This window comes from Harmonia axyridis, chromosome 1 (assembly GCF_914767665.1).
Source record: "Harmonia axyridis chromosome 1, icHarAxyr1.1, whole genome shotgun sequence".
NCBI classification, from domain to species: Eukaryota; Metazoa; Arthropoda; class Insecta; order Coleoptera; family Coccinellidae; genus Harmonia; species Harmonia axyridis.
The window spans coordinates 16,730,898-16,756,145 of record NC_059501.1 but is presented as its reverse complement, the minus strand read 5'-3'; the positions used below and the strand labels follow the sequence as shown (position 1 = coordinate 16,756,145).

General features: G+C 37.3%; 1 protein-coding gene across 2 annotated transcripts in view; it reads right to left on the bottom strand.

The window, feature by feature from the left end:
* The window catches only part of LOC123679637, a 161,039-nt gene that overhangs the window by 5,443 nt on the left and 130,348 nt on the right, over positions 1 to 25,248 (bottom strand). The window contains exons 9-10 of one of the 2 annotated variants that reach the window (XM_045617025.1): positions 10,476 to 10,663; positions 3,660 to 3,907 (exon numbers count right to left, since the gene is read on the bottom strand). In XM_045617025.1, the coding sequence (XP_045472981.1) occupies positions 3,660 to 3,907; positions 10,476 to 10,663 (436 nt within the window). The remainder of the gene's footprint in view (positions 1 to 3,659; positions 3,908 to 10,475; positions 10,664 to 25,248) is intronic. The other variant, XM_045617033.1, reaches the window with a different exon arrangement.

Below are 25,248 nucleotides of genomic sequence, written 5' to 3'. Positions count from 1 at the left end.
TTGAAGTTTTCTAATGTTCTGATATATTAAGGTATTTATCTCAAGATATTTTAAGTTAATTTGGAACGTTGATTCCCTATGAGACATGAGAAGTGATTTTTTTTTTTTGAGAAACCCGCAAATTCAGTGAAATATCATATCACTGATATGTTTCCATTTCCGCTCCCCTTATGTCAAATTTGATAGTTCATGTTGAGGACAAATTTCGCTTACTTAAAATGACGTGTTCTCCCTCTATCTATGTTTATTATTTTGAGATCGGTCCCAAATGAAAAATCTTTGGAGTGGGAATAGTCTTCATTATAACGGGCGTTTTTTTCGAGGTATATAACTTTAAGTTGGCATTACTGTTCAAGATGGCGACCAATTTAACAGCTGTCGAATGATTTATTCTCAGTTTGGTTTGGCAATTCACCATGAATAGACTCACACCTGAACAACGCTTGCAAATAGTGCAATTTACTTTCGAAAATAATGGTTCTGTGCGGAATACGTATCGCGCACTACGTCCATTATATTTTGTTTAGCGATGAAGCGCACTTCTGGTTGAATGGCTACGTCAACAAACAAAACTGACGCATTTGGAGTGAAGCTAATCCTCGAGTGTATGTCGAAACACCGTTACATCCAGAAAAACTGACTGTTTGGTGCGCTTTATGGGCTAGTGGAATCATTGGTCCGTACTTCTTCAAAAACGATGATGGCCAGAACGTTACAGTCAATGGTGATCGGTATAGAGCCATGATTACTAACTTTTTCATTCCTGAATTGAACAACCATGAGCTGATGGTTTTGGACCTGTGAATTGGCCTCCAAGATCTTGTGATTTAACACCGCTATACTACTTTCTGTGGGGCTATGTAAAGTCATTGGTCTATGCGGATAAGCCATAAACCCTTGACCATTTGGAAGACACCATTCGCCGTGTTATTGCAGATTTACGGCCACAAATGTTGGATGAAGTAATCGAAAATTGGACGTCCAGATTGGACTACATCCGAGCGAGCCGTGGCGGTCATATGCCAGAAATCATATTTAAAATGTAATGCCACAAGATTATCTTGCGGATAAATGAAATTCGTGTCAATCGGATAATCCATCGTTGTTTTATTGCAATTTGAAGTTCTATAGCTCTAAACCCCCTTTAGAAAGAAACAATGAACCATTGTATAAAATTTGCTGTTTTTTTCATTGAAGATAGCTTAAGCAGTAAGAATGAGTTTTTTGATCTGCCCAACCTAAATAAATTGATTGAGAGACAAAGTACGTACTAGCATATCTCATACACAGGCTTTGGTAAAAGGGACAAGTTTTTTCGGTTCAAACGAGCAAGAGCCGCCACTGAACGACAAATACCTACTCAAAATAACGAATTGGGCGCTCCAGTAAAGCGACAAAGCCTCTCATTCCACGCTCTTCATTGTGAATGTTGTGTTATTATCCGGAGAAAAAAGTCCAAAGGGCCTGCAAACAAGGATATGTCCTTTGGAACGACCCAAATCCCCATGAAGCTATCTTTTGTCACTTTTGTCCGATGGTTGTTTATGTAGGGAACAAGTGGACTGTGCTGTAGAATTGTTGCTAATTATGTTGTGCTCTACGTCGAGCTGCATTTTGGATATGTCCCGTGAGTATTAGCGAAATTAAATAGGGAGGTTTAACGTGCTTCTTTTATTGCTTCTGTTTGATAGAATATAAAGATAATTTTGGATAGATGAGTTACGATGAAAACAAAAAGAAATGAGGAAAACACTGATGTGAAAACAGGATCTCTTGAGTGCTCGTCCATTCATGCGTCGGTTGCATCTTTGCAGATAATGATATACTAACTGACAAAGAAGCTGTAACACCCAGAAGGAGATGTTTAATTTTTAATTTTTTTATTTGGTAAAACATAGATAGTATGGCAAGGAGTAAATGATTGAAATTCGGGAAAAAAAAACGAAGGGTTCACAATTTTTTTAAATAAATTTATTAATAATGTATTTGTCCACCGCGATTGTCTACACACTCCCAACACGTCTCGGCATTGATGCAATAAGATGGTCTATTTCTCCTTGAAGGATACTATCCCAAAGCTACCTGTTCTTCATGTCTCAGAGCAGCCAAAGTCTGTGGGGGCTGGGGTAAATTTCCAAGCCTTCTACCCATTATGTCCCAAACATGCTCTATGGGCGAAAGATCGGGGGATCTGGGCGGCCATGGCAAAATATTCTCATGGACCGCTTCGAATAAATTCAAAATAACTCTGGCAACATGTAGTCGGGCATTATCTTATCCGTTGTACATGACGCTCAACATCAAACTGAGGTTCACGTCTTTCTCCCAGACGTCGTCTAATCCTTCTTCGGCCATCATGTGCACCCAAAGAGATTCGAGATTCATCAGAAAAGACGACCTGATACCATTCCACATTCCAACGTTGACGATCTCTGCACCACTGTAATCGTTGCCGGCGATGCTCAACCGTCAGAACTTAGAAGTAACACAAGATGGGGTCAATAATGATGTAGTCCAAAAGACCTTATTTGTCGGTAAACCGTTCGGACAGTTACAGGATGGCCTTGTTCTCCTAACCACTCATCAGCCAAGGATCGCGCTGTCGCAAATCGGTCTCTAATGGATATAAGTCTTAGATGTCGATCTTGAACTTCATTTGTGCCCCTTCGATGTCCGGTGCCTAGTCTTCTTCGATTTTGGGCATTATCAAACCACGCTTGACAACAACTCATAACAGTAGTTGGATTTCTGTTCGTACGGTTAGCGATTTCTTGAAATGACAACTCCGTCTCCCATAGACCAATAATTAGACCTCTTTCAAATTCACTAAGCTGGCGATGAATTCCGCGTTCACGTGATCAAGGCATTTTAACAACAACTAAACATCGACATTGGATCTTCTAGAACAGCTGGTTTGTTGTAAAATTTAAAAAAATCTTGCAAAAAACGACTACAATAACGAAAATTGTTTACATGGAAAAACCTTCACCATTTTTTTCTCCAAATTCAATCATTTACTCCTTGCTATAGGTACTATCTATGTTTCACCGAAAAAATTATTTAAATAGCTCCTTCTGGGTGTTGCAATTTCTTTTTCAGTTAGTATATATAACTATACATAGTTCAGCGGTGTCCAAGGGTAAAATTGGCGCATAAAAAAGGCGCTCAAGAGCTCCTGACTTTACGTCAAGACATTCCATGATTTCCATTTCCTATATTTTCATTTAAATCGAACTGCAGTTTTGAAATGAACTGGAAAACAAAATTTCGAAAATCAACATTTACGGAACCCCTAGTCCGATAATGCTCATCAACAAACGAAACCCCGGCATTTTAGAACCGAACCTACTATTAAAATTTGAAGATTCCAGCTCTTATCGTTTGGTAGTTTTCATGTTTACGGATAACATATGGTTGGAGGGATGGATATACCAGCTCAAGGTTCGAAAAATACAGAAATTGTGTCGAAATGATAAAGCGTTCTGTTCAGGGAACGAACGCTAAAAAATGCTCATTGCAATACATTTAGGGGTAATAGCTTCAACATTAAGAATGACACTGCATGATGTAACACATGGTTCAATTTATAGATGCACAATTTTTATTGATGTATTATAATTGTTTCGTTCTTTACTTGAATTCGTCATCGACATACCTACCTAGTACTTTTTTTTCCAGTGCCCTAGATATCCTTCCTTCCTCGGCTTCTTTCTCCAGGAAATTAACAAACTTGGTCAAAGCATTTTGGGCATCTGCACTACCACCACTGAGACTCTGTGTGAAAATCACCTTAGCCAGTTGATAAATCACTTCTTCCAAAGAATATTCTGTGTAGAGGAAGTCAGCAAGCCTGAGCCTTTCCAATAATTCTTCATAATCTTCTTTGTTGGTGTTTTCTGAAACGATAAATTAAGGATTTTTGTATTGACTTAGGGATCTAACATTTTGAGTGTCAGATATAAAATTTTAAACTAATTCATTATCCTATTTGAACATTTTTTCTTCTCAAATTGTCGAAGAAATCACGGCTTGTGCTACCTTAACGTTAAGATAGCAAAACCTAAAACCCCATTAGGTAATCAAGAAATGCTTGAAGGTTTCTCAATTTCAAGGAACTGTATTCTTTATTTTGTTATTATTTATAGTGATTTATTTTTGGTTCCCATTTCAATATATTTGAAGTTTTTATTTTTTTAGACAATAAAGCTTAATAAATAAAAGTGCTTTTTGCAAGGTTCCTTCTCATTTCAGCATTTTTTCATTATTATTATTTTATTACACAATGCCAACAAGTACTTGATGAATGGATACTTGAGTTGACCTGATATTGAAAAACTACTACTTGATTTGAGCTTGACTTAATTTCAAGTCAAGCTCAAGCCAAGTAGCTTGAAAATCAAGTTAAGCCGTGAGTCCCTAGCCCAAAATTCGAAAAATGAAAACGAAATGATAAAGGTAATAGGCAGAGCTCTGTTGAGAGAACGGTGCCCAAAAACTCAATGAGTTTCTACAAACTGAAATAAATCAACGGAACTCGTGAATCGCTTTTTTCCGTCAGTTGATGGTCCAACAAAAAGACGGCTTAATGTTAAGTTAGCAAAACCTAAAACCCTATTATGAAATCAAACAGTGCTTGGAGGTTTCTCAATTTTAAGGAACTGTATTCTTTATTTTGTTATTATTTATAGTGATTTATTTTTGGTTCCCATTTCAATATAGTTGATATATTTGTTCTTTTAGACAATAAAGTTTAATAAATAAAAGTGATTCTTGCAAGTTTCCTTCTCATTTCATCATTTTTTATTATTATTATTTTATTACACAATGCCAAAAATCAAGTACTTGATGAATGGATACTTGAGTTGACCTGATATTGAAAAACTACTACTTGACTTGAGCTTGACTTAATTTCAAGTCAAGCTCAAGCCAAGCTTGATTTAATTTCAAGTCAAGCTCAAGCCAAGTAGCTTGAAAATCAAGTTAAGCCGTGAGTCCATAGCCTAAAATTCGAAAAATGAAAACGAAATGATAAAGGTAATAGGCAGAGCTCTGTTGAGAGAACGGAACCCAAAAACTCAATGAGTTTCTGCAAACTGAAATAAACCAAAAGAACCCGTGAAACGCCTTTTTTCCGTCAGTTGATGGTCCAACAAAAAGACAGGATCCTGCAACCTAGCGTCGCATCTGCGTCATTAGGCGTCTTGACGTTGATATGACGTGACTCAGGATATTAGTACATCTTCAACGGGCGAGCACGTACGAAAGTAATTACTCCATGGGATTGGATTCCTCCGGTCATGAAAGAATCAACGGCTGCGCTCCGAATTTTCGTGGAAATCTCATTATTTCGAGTTGTAAACATAAATCTCGGTGACTAAGTAACGGGTAGAGTTTTTCCCGTATGTTTTCCCGGATTTTACATCTGCCACGTCCACCCTTCGTAGAATTATTTTCATTTAGAAATGGAACATGGAAATAATCCTACCTTTCGATTGTTCGTTGTTTTTTTGCTCTCGTTCTCCGGACCGATCGATCTGGCATTTGCAAATGGAAAATAAAAATCTACGTCAGCAAAACCACTTCACACAAGCTACATTACCACTAAAATGTAAAACCCAAAGAACAACGCACATTTCTTATAGAGAAGGGCTTTTCATGAATTTGGCTGAATTTTTGGTATGTTGTAGATCTTGATGGGCTGATCAAGAGTATCCATAGCCAACAAGCTCAGAAAGGAACGCCTTTTTCGAAATATGGAGCTATGAAAATAAATTGTTTTCAGTTTTTGTGGTATCCTCATCATTATGTGGTATTTTATCATTTGAAGATGAGCGACCAGAACACGACTGAGAAATGATTTTCCTCAGATTTTCAGACACCATTTTTGAGGACATCAGTCTATTGAACCTTATTTTTCAAAATACTATTTCCGGCTCAAAATTTGAAACTTAGACATTGAGTGATAGATTTGAATAAAAATGAAGTACATGCTAATGCTACAGAGTAGATACTACTACTAAGAAGGTACTGCATTTCGTAGTAGATATGTACTTGTAATTTTTACGGAAGCTACTATATCAAGTGGCTATTATGTCTGTAGATTGTTTTATGAATTTCTTTTTCGTATTACTTTGAAACTTTTCTCTCATAGTGTTCGTAAGTGATGACATACTTTTTGCCATTTCAAGATCTGATACATCTTTGTCCTTATTTCTTCCCTCTCATTGAAATTTCTCAGCAAACTCATTAGCCATAATTTTTTCAATTTCTGGATTCGCACCTAAAAACGAGAGTCTTCCTTCACTTAAATATTCACAATTATCTATCGATCTTTCCACAAAAACGGTATTTCCCTTTTTCTTCATTCCTTCTGTTATTTCTGCCGCATATATTTTTCTACTTTCTTCAGCTTGAAGTTGTTTAAGGGCCTTCTCTTTGGATTTCTTCATGAATGGCATTTCACGTAAATATACTAATTGACAAAAAGTGAATGATTGAATTTGGAGAAAGAATGGAAGGTTTTTTCATGTAAACAAGGCCATCCTGTAACTGTCCGAACGGTTTACCGCCGGATAAGTTCTTTTGACTGCAGCATTATCGACCCATCTTCTCTGATGGTAGAGCATCGCCGGCAACGATTACAGTGATTACAGAGGTGCTCCTTATGGGTGTTGCAGTTTATTTATCAGTTAGTATAAAAAACAACAAATACTTCGAAATAAGTCCTAGCACCCACTACTTAATGTAGGCTTGGTTAATCGATCGTCTAGAGGTATGATTCGATTACCTGGCCTTTCGTATTTTTCTCCGTGACTTTGTTCAGGTTTGTAATACTTAAACTGTTTTGAATTATTTACATATATTTACAAAGCCACACTTACAGTACAAAGACAGTTTGTAGGGTACTGAATTTTGTCTTACTTGAGTGTTAATTACGAAACGTCTTCGAATATCACATCTTCGTCTTTAATTCTAGTTTCGGTCGTCTCGTCTTTAATTCGTTCGCGACTCATCTTAATCTAGTCCGCGAACCGTCTTTAAGTCGTACTTCTTAAGTTGACCGACTGAACTTAACTTTCTTCGACTTAGACCGAACTTGAAATCTCTACCGACTGGAACTTATTCTTCTTCTCTGGCTATCGACTTCCCTTCTTCCGGCTTGGCCACACCCTTAGCGCCACTCCGATATCGGGGGAAAGTACCAAGTACCACCCCTAGTCCAATAAGATTTTTGCCGTTCCGCCCACACAAAACTCTAGGACTAGCAGATGATACGCAGATATGACACATCCGGTACCATCGTCTCGTTTTCGATCTTTCCTAACCCCAGTAAATCTCCTAAGATTTACAACCGAGATAACACATCTTCGGCACACCGAAGAATTAACAGTTCCTTTCTACGTTATATACAATAGCCATTCGTTCCCTGTGAATTCATTGAAACTGTCATGCCCTAGACACTTGAAGAAACTAATAGGTCTCCAAGTATTCTGTTGACCATGTCAATTGTTTACAGGGAAAAATTACTGTATCCTACATTAATACAATTATTTAGGGCACACGAAACAATTGTATTTAATATTAAGGTTTTTCAAGAGTAAGCAAGCACGCCAATGTTTTAGCACATTTTAATTTCAATACATTTTAGCATTGACTATAGAATTCAAACTACAATCAACGAGTTGAACGTCCGATCTAAGTTTCCTGAAACACTCCATCGGAATAGAATATAATAATAATCCAATATAAACCTCTGTATCCAGTTCTTTGGTTCTCAGCGCGGTTCAGAAGAGCCCCATTTCTCCCCGATCTACCACCCACGCCGTGAAAAATCGAATTGATGTTACCCCCCCGCAAACCGCCAATCAATTCGACATCGGGGAGGCTTAGCCGTGAATAATGGAATTGTTTTGTGAAGGGTTAGGAGAAACGTTGCGTCAATCAATCCAATTCGCCGGGTAAACGGTCTATAAGGACAACGATTTTTAATTATAACATGGCGAAAAATAGCAAGAACTCAGTTTAATCCCATTTGGGCTTTATCGAATTAAGTGGTTAATGCTTTTAGCCCCTCACGGAGGGGGGGTAATTCGATATAAATTGACGCACGTGGAGTCTTTCTGAATGAGGTTGGATTATTCCTTTATTATGTGACCCTTATAATATAACTGGTCGTTGATTGATTATCAAATAGCCTTGGCAAATATACCTAATGCTCAACAATTCAATTGTCGATACAAATATTTACATTTAATGCGTCAACTTCTGAAATGAATTAATCTAAGATGGGTTTGGCAGGAAGTAATTTGCTTGGCAATATTTAACGTTCGAATAGTTCAAGTAATGGAACTGAAATTCTATGGTTTTGTTGACATGAACCTCCAGAAATTTAGCTTGAACATTTTACTAATTTTGAAAAAAAATTTTGTTTTATTATTCTGTCTGAATTTTTCGTTGTTCTGATAACGTGTTAATCAAAATAAAACTTTTTATGAAGTTCAATATTTACCATCTATAATGCGAAACTACCAACTCGAATGGATAGATGACACGAAATATTGGTGATTTTTTTCGTTATAATGATTTGATTTTTATGTTTCTGGTGATGTAATCGACATCAAATTTGGCATGAACCTTGAAATTTTTATTCAATAGGTTTTACATATGTAACAAATAGTTATTAGGAAATCCAAATTTCGAACTGCCATATTTACGGATCCTCTAGAGTCTTGATGGTTTATATTCATGATCTCAATCGCACTATTCGAGATCCGAATTTTCCAGAAAATATCAAGCTTCTAGTCTCTTCCGTTCGATGGTTATCGTTTTATCATTCCGGCCAGATATAGAATTTAATTTGACCACGGATTACTCATCACCTAATCGTTTGAAACTGTTCCCAGCCTTAAATCTCAGAAATACTAACATTGTTCTAGAATGATATAGCCCTGGTTTAGATAAAGCTCTCAAAATGCATATGAAAATTAACCAAAATAATTAAACCAAAATTCATTCCTTTCGAGGATGTATTTACATTTTAACTTACTTTTTATTTTGTACACACTTTCCAATAAATATCTTGTAAAAGAATATATGTATATTGTGATGAAATTCATCAAGGTTGCCTTAGTCAATACCTATCTCACGAATCATGAAATCTTATCTATTCACTAACAATTAGTCACAGATAATGAAATCTAACTTTTGACCTCTTACGAAAGTAGTACCCTACTCGTACTGTTAACTTTGCGTTGATTTGAAATTATCAGTAATGCCAGACTTTCAAAATTTTGGGAAAGTTTCATCTTCACCCTAACAAATATTGAGCTCACATGAGGAATCTCGAAATTAAACATCAATGTAGCTCTGCCTCTAGGGTTTCGTATGTTTAGAAATTCGAAATATCCCATTGAATCCCAAATATTGATTTGAAGCCGAGAAGAATAAATGATCCGATGTTATTCCAGAATAAAGAAGATTTCTCTATGCAACTAAAAACTTGAATGAAGTACAGTCATGTACAGGTTTTTTCAATAAGAGGTTTCATTTTGAATAGCCTGCTATCTGGGCAGCTTTGAAGCTGTAATCATTTGACAAGTAAAAACGCCATAGCTAAACGTGCATGGCGATGCATGCTTCAACAACTTGAATTTGTTTGAATTCCGTTCAAAATGGAAAAAAATTCTTCATAGTTCCCAAAACTGAAGCACTTTTGGGTCACCGTTAAGCAACTTCTTGTCTGGCAATACTGGTCGAAAAATTTGAACTGTGGGACAAGTTAGTTATGTGCAGAATAGAAACCGTGAGTGTCGCTCACTGAGGATATTGGTGTCACATTCGGTACTGTTGAAAACGACATTTCACCGTATTCTAATGACTTGAATCTGATTGGGGCCTTGAAATGCATTGAAACCACTTCGAAAATAACACTAATCGAAAATAACAGTAATCTTCAGCGCTATCGAGTCGGTCATAGATGATGACCTCTTACGAAAGTAGTAGTAGCATATTCGATTCTTCGGTACTGTTTAGTTGGCGTTGATTCAATTATCAATATTGCCAGATAGTTGAAATATTTTCCATCTATGCCTCAACTAATCTCGAATAAGGAATATCTTGAATATTGAATTTGAAGCGGAGCAGAATATTCAATCCGGTAATAATTCACAACAAAAAAACGTTCCTTCACAACATTAAATGCTATACAATGTTCATGTTTATAAAAATTTTATATTTCAAAAAGACGTCTAAGTAAGTTGAAATACCCAACCCTCCTCATTTTCCTCTATTCATTACCCCGACTCCTCGAAAGCTACTCGAAAAATTCATTAAACACGGGAATAATGCCAGTCATTATTGCCTCCATCGGACGTTTTGCTCCCTTAAACTTTCATCTTCGCGAGGCGAGGGAAGTGAATCTAAACACCTAATGGAATCCCCTCAGTCCCTACAATTAATGGACAATAACTTACTCACCCGAGTTTTTCCCCTGATTGGTTCCACCGAAGTACAAAGTGGCGGCCTTCCTCTCTGCGTTCCTCTTTTTGTACACTTCCTGCAACTGTCTCAGCTGATTTAGCTCCGATCGGATCTGTTCGCTGACCGTCCTTTTCTGCTGCGTTTCTGGTTTTCCGCCCACTTGATAGTCTTCCTGGTTCTTCTCCTGAAATGGGTCATGAGTTCAGTTTTTGTTGGGATTCACTTTAGTGGATTTTTCAGGAAGGATTGGTTGATTTTTGAGCGGTCGTTCTCTGAATAGATAGCTCTTTATTTTAATTACGGTTTTGAATTTTGGACCAGTGAAGTTCTCAAATGATGAGGTTCGACTAACTGATGACGAATCCGTTCTCAAATTCAATCATGACTTCAAAACTACAGGTACGATCAGAACAGAATGTTGCATTTGAATGTGAATTAATAATTTCAAGCTCACCATAAAAATATTGCCACAAAACTAACCTATTTGAGATTTTGAGTGTGAAATATGCAATCTTGAATATTTTCGAAATGGTGAAAAACGATGAAAAATGATTATATTTTTAAAAAGGATGAATATTTTAATAGTGGCTCTGTTTTGGAGTTACTTTCTCCATGCTCATTTTGAACTGTTATTATAATATTATATCAGCTATAACTTAATATTTTGAAATTCAAATTTGTGGAAATGTCTTATGTGATTAGACACTTGCAGGGATTGTTTCCTGGCCTACCTCTTCAAGAACTTTTATGTGAACGCGAAGCGTCGAGTGCGTAATTCTAGGAGTGAGTAATCGTCTTACAACTTGAGTTGTATACTATACTTTTTTTACGATCGTATTCATTTCCATGAAAACTTTGGCAAATCCAAAAACTGGTGACAAATCGACACACTTATGAAACGTCAAAAAGTTATCGGATACGCGGGCTGTTTATTATTCGTTTCCGTAGCAACTACTAAAGGTTTTATCTTATTGGTTAATCACCTTGCGATTTAATTTATAGATGCTATCGTATTGGTTGTTGATCGTGCTTTCGTTTACGGTCAAGTAAATCGCACAGTTTTACGTTGTACACTGCTACAGACCGGTACACAGTTGGAGAGTTGTACAATTTTCATCATTTTTTGTAAGAGTAGTAGAAAACATTTTTTAAGTTGATTGATTTGAAATAGTCAAACGGTTATTTCGACAGTATTCCATTCATGGTATTGGTATTTTCTTGATTTCTGTGAAACAAAATGATCCATAAAGTTCTATTTTCTCGAATTATACCAGATTAAAGATTTTGAAGATGAATTCGAAGATGAAGGTAGCTATTTTGATAGCCAACCTTCTGATAGGAGAAAGCATCTGAAGAAGAAGATAAATTTGGGCCAAATCGGACAGTTTCGTTTCAAATCCCAATTGAAATCACTTGTAAGATTGCTTGAAAAATATTCTCCTACCTTCATGACCAGGAGCCAGAACGGTAGCTCGTATGGAAGGAAATATTACCTTAGGCCGGCTCTGTTTTTCGGTGAAGTACCATGGAGCAAAACAGATATCGAAAACCAGCAACTCAAATGAGCAGCACCCTAAAAGTAGCATTGATAGGAAAATACAGCTAAGAACTAAAGGAGGCAGGGGTCTGCTGTACATCATTGAACTTGCTCATGGGCTAACAGAAAGCATATGAATACTTCAAAGATCAAAAAGTACGTCGTACGTCTTCCATGAGCGTCCACGAGGTTTTCATTGAAAATTTTGTCTGAGAATACACTATTGTTCTCATATTTCATTTTGGCATCATGAACTGAATTACCAGATAAGAGTAAAATAAAGTATACGATTTAAGGCTCCATCCATTATTCCTGTAAAAATAAATGCCGAACCTTTAAGATTATACCTGCTATCTCCCAACTTCAATCAGCATCATCACGAAGAAAAACCGTCTCGCTTACACCACCCTCAATGGGGTAGAAAATAATTAAAACTTGCGGAAGTAAATTAATTTCCTGAGCTTAAATCTCGTCCGTATAACAGGGCTAATTAAACTCTTAATTTTCTGTTTCCTTATTCAATTTTCCCCGTGATGCAAGAAGAGAACGAAACCCCATCTGGATATTGAAATTCGAAAAAAGGGAACTTTTTTAATCATAATACGAGATTACTCCAAGAAATCTTTTTCGACGATTTTGTGCATGAAACTCTCGTACTCAAACAAAGAAAACCGTTCAGGGTAACAATGCTCGTTTTCTTCCAATAAAGCAGAATAGGAAACGAGTTTACTTTGAAATTTAGTCATCTTTTTAAACAGATGGTGTCTTTTACTCAGTTTGTTCATCATTTTGTGGAACATTGCATGAAACTACACTAGGTAGCTTAAAGTTAACAAGAATAACCAGTGATATCAAATTATGATCAAGTAGGGAATTTAATTCTTCTAATATCTTCAAAATAATAGATAAAAAATTTTGCGTTGTATTAATTATTATCTTTTCATATTCATTCTTTACGTTCATGTGGTTATTATTCGTTTTGCGTCAAAAGTTTTATATACAGGGTGGCCATTTGAAAACGAAACAGACGAGATTTCAGACGAAATAAAGTTTTTCGATAGAAATACTCGGACAGGTCGATTTCTGTTTCGAGATGTAGGTTACGGACGCATAGCGCTTCAACCCTTGCTGCTACAACCCCCACCCCCAATTTTTGAATAGGGAAGATGGGGTGAGTGATACCTCAATTTAAAGGTATTTTTATACTGATTTCAGCACAGTAATTGTTTTTTCATTTTATGCATTAGTTCTCGAAATATTCATGCGTTAGTTAGTTAGGAAGGAAGCCAACTCCTTCAGTCAAAACACATATCACCCTCCAAGATTTTTCCCCAATGGCTTCTCTGAATTCCTTTCTCCAGTTCCGTCTTCGTTTTTGTCTCTCGTCTTTCTGGACGTATCTCCTCCAACACTTTTCTTGGTCATTGTTTTTCGTCAATTAGTTTGAATGTCCGAACTATGGCGACTATTAACTTCCTACGTCGTCAATAATCTCCCTTGATGTCCATGACCCTTCTGATTTCTGCATCCGTTACTCTCTCTAATCTCAACCTTTCACAACTCCTTCTTAAAAAGTCAATCTTTAATGCCAGCACTTTCTCCTTTCAGTTTTACTCAAATCTCATACTTCCGCGCCATACATCATAATGCTTTGAACCCTTGATTTGTCGATATAAATTTTCATTACTTTTTTATGTCTTTCCTGAAATATGTAATTGCGTGCTTCAAAGATTTTCTGGCCTTTGTTTTTATTCCTTAAATTTCTACTTAACGATTTCCTTCTTTGTTGAAGATGACTCCCTGCTAATTTGTTTTGTTGACGTTTTTTATCGATCCGTTTTCTGAAGGTGATTGTTGCTGTCATTGCTAGCTACAGTTCGTAAATATTCCCACTTAGTAAGATTTATGGTGAGACCTGTCAAGGTTAACTTTTCCTTCAGTTTTCGAACCATATAACTCGAATGCTGCTGATACTCTGCAATTATGTTCTGCTCATCTGCAAAGTTTAAAGTATGCAGCATGCCCCATATTTTTGCAGTTGCATGTCCATTCCTTCAAAGATTTGTATACGTATATTTTAAATGGTATGGGAGATAGGAAGGCCCCCCTTCTTTAGTCCCTTTGTCGTGTGAAATGATTTTGTCGGAAATAGGTTTTAAACCCTAAAAAATGCAGTTAGAGTAAACTATCTTCAATAGAGAATGCAGGGTGCATTTACTATTGAATGGATGATCAAGACAGTGCTAATTTGTTACTCAGAATTGTTCCTAGAAATAGTGGTGGATTTGAAATTGAAACAACAACATTTTTTTCTCTTCGCCCCACTTGACCCTATCCTAATACTTCCTAGCAGTAGTTGCGATTCTTCCACACTCATACCCTCCGAAATCCCAAATGTGAATGTACAACCTTCAAAGTTGATTCAGCATTTCCATGATCCCCGAACTTTTCCCGGATAAACGTCATGTTACGTCATAAACTCCACGTCTAGAGCCCACAATCCTCACCTAACTAAGTTCGACACACGCTGCGAAAACAAAGATGGATGAGGTTAAAACTTGGCCCGACTTGGGAAAAATCCCTGCGAGCGGGGCTGCCGGCATCAGCTCTGTCCATTCCCCGCCAAAAATAAAACGGAAACGCACGAAATCCCGCCGTTGAGCAAACATGCCGATATCCGTCGCGGCGGTGGCTCCATCTGTGCCAATCCCTGTCATTCCCATTCTCGATCGTTCGTGGAATCGTTACAAATCTCCGACTATTTTTAGCCTAGGATGATCCCCCTTTTAAAGCTCTCCCGTTGGAACGCGCATAAAAACGTTGGGACTATTCAGCAGGAAATTCGGCTCACTTATCTCGAAAGGACACTGGCGCGCTGTCCCTTTTGTGACAGCCAGTGAAACGGAATGCGGACGCAGTGTGTGTGATATTATATTTATTCGTTCGGTTGACACGGAAAATAATAATTCATCGGAACGGACCAAAAGGATATTTGTTGAACGTCACTGGAAGTGGATATTTGATTTTTTGTCGGAAGGGTCACAAAGAATGGATTTTTTACATTCAATCATTGGCGAAGTGATATATTCAGAAGGATGTCATGTCTTTATTATATTTTAATGTTCATCGATCTTTTCATTTTCTATTACTATTAGCTGTAGTGAAAAGGAATCCATTATTTTTTCATAAGATTGCTGTATTTCCAATGTCAAATCGAGTTCCACTAGATGGCGTTAGAAAGATGAGATTTCGTACTACAAAAACTTCTCTGACAGTTTTGTGACTCAGTTTAGGTTGAGCGCGCCTCAAACATGGGTACTATCAAAAAGAAAATACGCTTTATTTTAAAGTTTTTCTTCGATAAAGCCGAAAATGTATGCCAGACGGCTTGAAATGTAAATAGTGGTCCTGATAATGTAACAGCCAATCACGCGCAATTTTGGTTTTGTCGATTCCGTTCGGGTAATTTTTATGTCAAAGTTGTACCACGCGTTGGATGACCAATTGTCGAAAATGTCGATAGAATAATGGACATTGTCGAGTCCAAAGTCATATAAGTACTGTTTCGATTGCCCAAGAAAAGTTTGCACAAAAACCGTTTGGATCATTTGGATGAGGCTAGTCTCAAGAAGAAGCTCAATTTCGATTTGCGAATCGCTGCTAAATCGCAACAAAATCGACCCGTTTTTGAAGCGGCTGGTATGTGGTGATGAAAAGTGTTTCACTTACGACAACGTCAAGCGAAAACGGTCGTGTTCGAAACACAGTCAGTAGAAGAGGAATTGTGTTCCATCAGGACAACGCCAGGCCACACCCATCGATGGTGACTCGCCAAAAGCTATGAGATCTTGGTTGGGAAGTTTACCTTATAGTCCAGACCTGTCACCAAGTGATTATCATCTGTTTTTCTCCATGGCGCAAGAGTTTGCTGGTCAAAAATTCGCCTCAACGGAGGTTTTATGAAAATCTACTGGGTAGTTATAAGTGCATATATATTTTGTATTTTTTTCTTGTTACGTGATCTACATCTGTGGAGGTATCATGGATCAAATAAATGGATTACTATTATTATACATTCATGATTCAAAGTATTGTCCATCGCTGGTCATCTTTAGAAGCGATCCACGATTCACTCCAACTTTTTACTTCTTCATAAGACCGGAAATGCTTTTCTGCCTGACCGTGTGCTGTTGATCGAAACGAGTGCAAGTCCGAGGGAATAACGTCTGGAGAATATGGTGGGTTCCAAGTATGTCTTGACCACTTTCGTAACATGGGGTCAAGCAATTTCTTGCTGTAAAATTACTTTATCAAGTTTTACGTTGTATTCCAGCCGTTTGTCTTTCAATTAATCACGTTCGATAACGATCACCTGTAATTGTTTCAGTCGGTTTTAACAACTGATAATACACTACGCTAAGCTGGTCCAACCAAATACTGAGAACGACCTTGGCCGTGAATATTCGGTTTGGTCATCGACGTGGAAGCATGGCCGGGATATACACATGATTTTCTGCGCTTGGGAATATCGGAATGAACCCAGTTTTCGTCTTCAGTCACAATGCGATGCAGAAATCCATTCTGTCTTTGCGTTGCAAGCAGCTGTTCACAAGCAAACAAACGCTGTTCAACATCTCTCAGCCTCAACTTGTACAGCACCCAATTTACTTGTTTCTGAATCATTTTCATGAGTTTCAGGTATTTTTAAATGGCTTGTTGCGTCACTACCACGATTCTGCCAATTCTTATTGCGTTTGACACGAGTCTTGATCAAGAATTTCCTCCAATTCTGCATCTTCGAAAACCTTTCCTCTTCCACCACCTGGTCTTCGACTTTAAAATCACTGTTCTTGAAGCGTTGAAACCACTTTCGGTACGTTCCTTCACTAATAGCGGCCCCACCATAGGTATTTTAGAGCATTCGATGAGCCTGAGCCGCAGATTTCTCCATATTAAAGCAGAAAATTCAAACCTCCCGCAAATAACGAGAATTTGGCTCGTAAGCTGACATGCTTAATCGAGAATAACTATGATGCAGACAAGAATCGACTAATATTTCGATGGCGTTATGTTAACAAATACCTAAGCTTATTGTATAACATCTACGAACTATTCATTTCGATTACCACTTACCGCTGAAGCCATCTATTGCAAAACAGCGGAAGCAAAGTTGTACACCTAATATAAGGTAGTATATAGATAGCAAATAAGTAAGCCTAGTGTAAATTTTGTAGTATTTTTCATGTTGTTATCAAAATGTAATGTAATCATATAAGACAGCGTAGACTTTAAACCACAACGTTCGACCAACATCATCTGCTTCAAAATACAAAAAAAAACTCAGTGCCCTAAAACAAACACATACGATTCAACATGGTGTAACAGCCCTCCTAAATTTACGTGTAGCAGTCTATCCCATCCTTGGCTCGAGATACAGGAAATAATACTAGTCAGCGGGCGTATGCGGGCGCAAATCCGAGGAACCCGGGCTCTATTTATGACCCAGGCGAAAGCTCTCATTATTCGCGTGGGGTTTGGGGTTGAAACGCTACCATTTTCAATTTTCCAGTGCATGTCTATCCGCGCATATGAATCTCCGGGAGGGTTCGAAGAGTTTTTGTTTTTCTAGGAAAAAGGCGAACCGGACAGTGACGTATGGCGGTGGATCTGTCAAACGTGAGGTTATGATGTTCAACGTACGCGAGTCTTGTTTGATGAGACAAATATTGATCATTCATCTGGCGGAAGCTTCGACCAATTCAATTCGTTGTTCTTTTGCGGAATTTCAATTAGATCTGAAGGAATACAAATTTTATATTGAATGGGAATGGGAATGGTTTAAGTAAAAGCGCAAAATTTTAATTAATATTTCAGTTATAGATAGTATATCGATTACGTCTTAATAGACCGATAGGTGTAAGGCCGGCGTTAGGGGTGCAATAGTGAAGCGACCGCTTCAGGCGCCTCTTTTTGAGAGGCGGCATTTCGGCCCAGTTTGCTGGTCACTTTTTCACATTTAATCCTCGATTCTTAAAAACAACATAAGGTTGTTCCGCTTCGCTACATTTGTCAACATTCCCTGTGATAAAAATCGCCGAACCGTCTTTATTGAGCCTCCTGTATAATAAATATCACATGGCAGCCCCCCGAATATGAACAGAATTCCCTGAAACCCTCATTGAAAGAGGGATAACATCATTATGTATTTCCCAAAGAAGAAAAACGACACGATCTTCGCTTTCGATTTAACCCGATTCAACTTATTGTGAGTTTCTACGATTTAGCATTTGAAACCAGTTACTGTTAAATTAAATGTCAAATGTTTTCAGTTTGTTTGGTGTTTGATGCTTTTTCAGCAATGGCGCCAAAAAATTCTTTGCTACAGGCGCCAAAATTTCTCTCGCTGGCCACGAATAGATGCAATGAATTAAAAAAAAATGAGTGGAACTCTTGGTGTAACAAATCAATCCATATAATGCCAAAAAATATCCATTAAGAATTTCGAAAGAATCTAATATTTCAGTGACTATTTCCCTCGTCGTAATTTGCACCAATCAGAAACGCGCAATTTTGAATTACAAATGGTTTCTAGGTGGAAAAACTGTTTGGCAGGACCTGTCAGCAGTTTATTCGCATTTACCCGCGGCAAAACTTGACAGTTGTTGTCACCAAAAATTACAATACCTTTGAAAACAAACGTAATTATAATCTCCAAGGACACCAGAAAACGACGCTCAACAATTTTTTCTGATTTTATTGCCAAGTGCTAGTTAGTCAGCTTATATCGTGAAAATGAGTCGCTTTGGAAGCGATTCTTTGTCTAATATTGATCTGGCGATTGAGAAAAGTATACCGTATAATACCCTCAGAACTCATACTTCAATATGGAAACAGTTTATGACATTCTGCAAAGCAAAGAACTAAGAGCTTATGGAAAACACAACTTTAGAACAACTAAACCTAATTCTGAAAGATTGGGCGTGTAATATGAAGAAGGAAAACGGTGAAAATTACAAAGAACTAGTTGTGAAGACAATGTGGATCAACGTTGCAAAAAAAATGCAAGAAATGTATTTTGTGAAGTGGAAAATAATTTTTGACCCATTTAAAGACATTATCTTTAAGTCTAGTAGGGAAGCTCGTAATGCGAAAAGAAGGAATTTGCAGACGTGTGCAAATAAAAGGAAGTGCAGCTCTGCTTCATTGAAATTGGATGAGTATTATGCAATGGTTTCATTATGGGATGAAAACACTCCAGCACGACTCCAACGGAAATGTTACCATATCGCTTCAGTGGAACTTGCCTGGAGAGGTGGAGAAGCAGTAAACTGCAAAGTTCATTATTTTAAAGAGGAAGTGGATAATTCTGGGATAAAATCAGGTAGAATACACATTTTTTTAAATAACTGATTTTCAAGAATCCAACTTTTTAGGAAGAGTAGAATATAATCCTCTCTTCAATAAAACGGCACAGGGTGGAGAAAAAAAAATGGCCGAAAGTAAATGGCTGGTCCCTAACACGAAGAACCCAACCTTTTGTCCAGTCCGCCTATTTAAAATTCTGATGGTTAAACGTTCATCTAGAATAACAACTGATAGATTATTTTTAACGATTAACCCATCATGGAACAAAGAACTTTCAAGTGGATGGTACAAAAACACTCCAGTGGGAAAAAATGAACTTTTGAAATGGACTGAAGAAGCGGCAGAGAAGGCAGGATTGAATACAAAAGGAATAAAAATAACAAACCACTCTATGCGGTCGACAGCAGTCAGTAACTGAGCTAAAGCAGGGGTAGGTGAACAACAATTAATTAAAATTACTGGCCACAGTTCAGCCAACTCAATCAAACCTTATCTTCAAATGGATAATGAGCACTACTTCAACATCATAAACACCCTTAGAAGTGACCTCCAGCTAAAAAGCAGAAAACAGAAGATCCTGCAGTCACTCCTCCCGCTTCTCACTCAACAGATTACATTAATGATGTACCTACACCCCACATCTTCAATGAATCAACAAAAGTTTCAAACAATACCCCCACCGTGTACCAAAATTGCAATTTATATTCTAATTGTACCATAAATAATTAAATTTGTAGTATTTTGGATGAAATAAAATTGAGTATCTGTTTTTCAGTTTTCAAATTAATACCTATACATAGGTAATGCATGCAGAATAATCTGTTACTCAGGAAATAGTCTTGTCAAATACCATTCGGGCATCTAATTTTTCCTGTGAAAAAAATCGAAAAAACACATTGCAAAGTAATATTTTTTGACAAAAAGCATTCGTGCAGGTGCAAAAATCCTCGTCTTCGACTCGGATTTTTGTTGCCACCAGCGCTCATGCTTCTTGTCAAAATATTACTTAGCAACGTGTTTTTTCGATTCTTTTCGGAAAAATTAGATGCCCTTATGATATTACTTACGACAAGAGATCTGACCGAGCAGAAATTTTGCGAGTAGATATGAACCTGATAAAATTTGAAGCTTTATGCAAAATTCCATGTATGTAGATCGCATCACCAGAACTGCAAAAATTTGAGTAGAATATCTCAAGAAAAACTGACGCGTTTGGAGCTTAGAAAACCCAGGAGTGAATAATGAGGACACCATAAGAGTACAATATCTGGCTATAATATGCAATCTTAATGGACCTTCACTATATACCAGTAGTAGTGTTTCAAATTCACATAAAATGTTTAACTATACTCCGTTCAAATCTAAGACGGAGCAATATGAACAAAGTAAATCGCTTGGTTTGCGCATAGGGCATCTTTTATTGGTTGAACGGCCATAAATCCTATCTCTTCTTTGTCTTTGTCAGACTGTGAATGTGGATATGATGATTCGAATTAAAAAGGTAAGTAACTTTTTCAAATAGGTATGAAATGCCATGTTGAAATATTACGCTTTTTTTCCTACTATATTTTGCACTTTTTGTTTTTAGGAACTCGTAAAAAATTTAGAAACGGATACTGCCTTTGAGTTTGATGTCTGAGGCCACTATATACGAGTTTCATTAAAAGAAAAGAGAATGTGGTTTGAATAGTGAATAGACAGTTATTTGTGAATAGGGATTTCTGCATCGAATTGTGATTGGAGACAAAAAATAGGTTCATTTCGATAATCTCAAGCGCAGAAAATCATGGGAATATACCAGCCATGCTTCCACGTCAACGGCCAAACCAAATATTCACGGTTCCAAGGTCATGCTCAGTATTTGGTGGGACCAGCTCGGCGTAGTGTATTATTACTTGTTGAAACCGACTGAAAAAATCACAGGTGATCGCTATCGAACGCAATTAATGCGTTTGAGCCGAGCATTAAAGATAAATGGCCTCAATACAACAAGAGACATGATAACTTGATTTTATCGACTCCATTCAGCGATAGTGGTCAAGACATACTTGGGAACGCTGAAATGGAAAGTTCTACCATAACCGCCGTATTCTCCAGACGTTGTTCCCTCGGACTATCACGCATTCAGGTCAATGGCACACAGCCTGGCTGATCAGCATAATGAAAAAATGAAGAATTGGATCGATTCGTGAATCGCTTCAAAAGATGACCTTTCTTCAACTTCTTTCGTACGCTGACCGAAAGATGGGAGAAAGTAGTGGCCAGCGATGTACAATACTTTGGATCATAAATGTATAACCAGTTTTTCACAATAAAGCTTCGAATTTCGGAAGAACCGACGAAAGCAAAGTTGTCGCCTATGTAATAGACCGACTATGTTGATAAGGTCACATCTTCCCCTTCCTAGGTTTCTAAACCTCGCTTTATACCGACAAAAAGAGCAAGAGATGAAACCCAATTCTGGTCCAGAACATCTGTACACTTCCGGCAGATGCAATTCCACACCACAAGCCACCCAATCTCCTCCAAGCATCCAAAGAGCAACATCCTCATAATTCTATTTATTGTCCGCAGCTCCTTGTCGTCCGCTATTGCGTTCTAGGTAACGAGATCCTTTAAAATATCATAACCGCCACCCTGAGGTCCCACTTACGGCAAACACGGGCCTATTCGTGCGGTAAAACCGGGCTTAACGAGGTTTTCATGTCGTGATTAAGGAGGTCTGACGGAGGAACTTCCCAGGTCGCCATTAGAGTGGTCCTCGGTCAGTAACTTTTTGATTTCCGACTTGAACCTCCTGTCGTTCCATTTAGGGGCCCTCGTTTTGGAGGAATAGACTCGGGAAGCTCATGTAAGGAAAATGACGTTTGGATGAGGTAACTTTGCTCGGTGAGTTTGGGACGGAAATTAATTTTGGTTTATTATTGTCATAGAGTAATGAACATCGATAGAGGAAGTATACGCAACTTTTACATGTCCCCAACATGGTTAGATTACGTTGTCGGATTGTGATATATTTTCAAATCCACAATTTCACAATATCATTATGAATGTATATTATATTGATTGAAATATATTTATTTGAGTGATGCCCGAATAAATATGCAAATTTGAATATTTGGCATCCGACATTTTTCCTAACTGTCGATTTTATAATAAGCAGAATATTTATTATTTTCTGTATCTACCTGCTGAAATCGAAGGTTTGGCAACATCTGCTCTCCTGGTGTCATCGATAGTTTCACGTCGTTTGGCGCGCGTGAAGTTTGTTTTCTGAATTTCTGATAAATTTAGGCATTTATTTGAGTTAATATGAAACCTTGATTCACTATGGAATGAAAGGATGCGTTCTTTGGGGAGAAACTCGTGAATTGAGTGAATTATTGTATCACTGATATGTTTTCATTTCCGCGCGCATCATGTCAAATTTGATAGTTCATGTTGGGTACAAAATTTGCGCACTGAAAATGACATATGCTCACTCTTTCGGGTGTCCCGAAAACGGAACATGAATGGAAGTTATCATATGAAGGACTCATATCAAGAGGAATAATCGCCTGAGAGCCTTCGTTTGGGATATACAGGGTGAAACTCTACTTATGGGTCAAATTTTGAAGTTCAATAACTATTGTACTTATCGACCGAATGATTTCAAATTTTGAAGTTTAGTCACATTTTACTATCGCTTCTTTCCTTCAATATCTCTGAAATCGAATAAATCAGGTCTGGACTTGGAAAATTTTAGACTTTTGCTCATGGGCGCCCGCAGAAATTTTTCTCAGGGGGGGCAAAATGAAAATTATTGAAAAACGATAAGGCGTCCATGATTTTCATTGAAAACCGGAAAATTGTTTTGAATCCATTACTTTCCTTTTTTCCTTGCCCCTTGGATTGAGAAAAATATATTGAGGGTGTTGTGCTGAAAAATGAGATAATCAAAATCCCCCCCCTGCGGGCGCCCATGCTTTTTCTATTTCGGTGAATATTGGATCTCTTACACAGGGCATAAAAAAATAATTTTTTTTTGGTGCCTGGGATTTCATAGCTGATTTTATCTAAATTTGGGACGCTAAATTTTTATATGCAATCCGTATTTCTCTAACAGCTCTACTTTTTAGATACATCTACTTATCCACCAATGTGGGTTTCATTCAGTAACTATATTCATTTATGAGAGTTCTTAACTCTCTGACCTTTTCAATCACTTAACTCGGGTAAGGAAGAGAAAAAATCATACTTCGTTTGTTACATAAAGTGTTGGGCTTAATGAAGCAATTAGTTATGTTTTACATATAAAGGGGTAAAAATGCACAGAAAAACTCAAAGCAAGGATATTTGATGGCCCACAAATAAGATAATTAATTAAGGATCCTGCCTCCATAATTTCAATGAATCAAGATGAACGAGAAGCTTGGACATCATTTGTTGCTGCCGTAAAAAATTTTCTAGGCAAACATAAAGCTCAATTTACACAGCCACTCAGACCGTTTTTCAGAAAATTTAGGAGACTTAAGTGACTTGGTGATTTCACCAAGACATTACAGTTATGGAGGACCGCTACCAAGGAACATAGGACATGCATATGATGGCAGACTACTACCGGAGTTTCAAAAGGGACTAATTGAAAAAAATTCAACAATGCCGCGTAAAAGAAGATTTCAAAGTGTTGAGTGACCATTTGATTTCTTCAATGTATTTTTTTGTGAGTACGACATAGTATTGTATTTTGTATAACTAAAATAAAAATTTCTTATCTACTTTTGTTTACTTCACTTAAGGATTTTATTTAAAATAATGTAATATTTCTCTGAAACTATATATCTTCAGAATTTGAGCTCCTAGGTAAAAATGAATATGTCGAATTCAGGACATCAAACTCATATAGAATCAGCTCAAAAAACCTCGACACGAAAACAGCTGTTTCCCTTTGATTCAACATGTTAGATACTGGCTATAATGCAATGGTATCATATGGCCATGAGAAGATAACGTATGAATATAATTCGCATAATTTTCCTTAGATGGCGGCATGATGAAAAAAATTAAAATCACCAATATCTTGAAAACGGTATATTTGCTGATAATGATTCCACAAGCACAAATAGACAATACTCAAGTACTAATTGGTGGTATAGAAATTTTTGAGTTATTTGAACATGTTGGTGCTGATAATGAGTGAGAAGTCACCAAAGGAAATAATCAGCAATATCTTAGAAACGAAATATTTCTTCTTATAATGATTCCAAAAGCACCAATCGTTGGTATAGGAAATTTTTCTTAATTCGAAAATGTTGGTGCTAAGTTAGCGTCAACAACTTCAAATGTCGATTTCTCAACAATATGATGGTGCTTGGAAAGTTTCACACTGCACCAGTAGGCACCATTTGGGCACTAAATTTCTGGCATATTTCCAGAAATCGCGCTTCTAAGTTTTCGCCAACCTCTCAAAAATATTTTGAGCATTTGTTTACTTTCCTTGAAATAGTTAAAGATCTCTGACAATTTTGATTGAAAAGCTGCAAAGCCTTCTTGGTCCAAGGTTATATTTCTATCACCTCTATGACTTCTGATCTGATTTCTTGTGCCATCCTAACGTAAAACAGCAAAATATGTTCTGCAAATCTTCGATGAAACTAGCCACAACTGCGAGCAGTATTGTATAGCAACACATAAAATCAATATGTCTCCATTGAAAAAGTACAAAAAGCAGAATTTGAATCGATCTTCATAACTCAGTTAGGTTTGTTGTCAGTTGAAGTGCCTGATTTAGTATCGTTCGGCATTTTCCGGCATGAAGTCCCGAATTATGTATGAAGTTTGGATGCAGGATGCAGTTCACTCCAGATTGCTCTTTGGAACAAGAAACG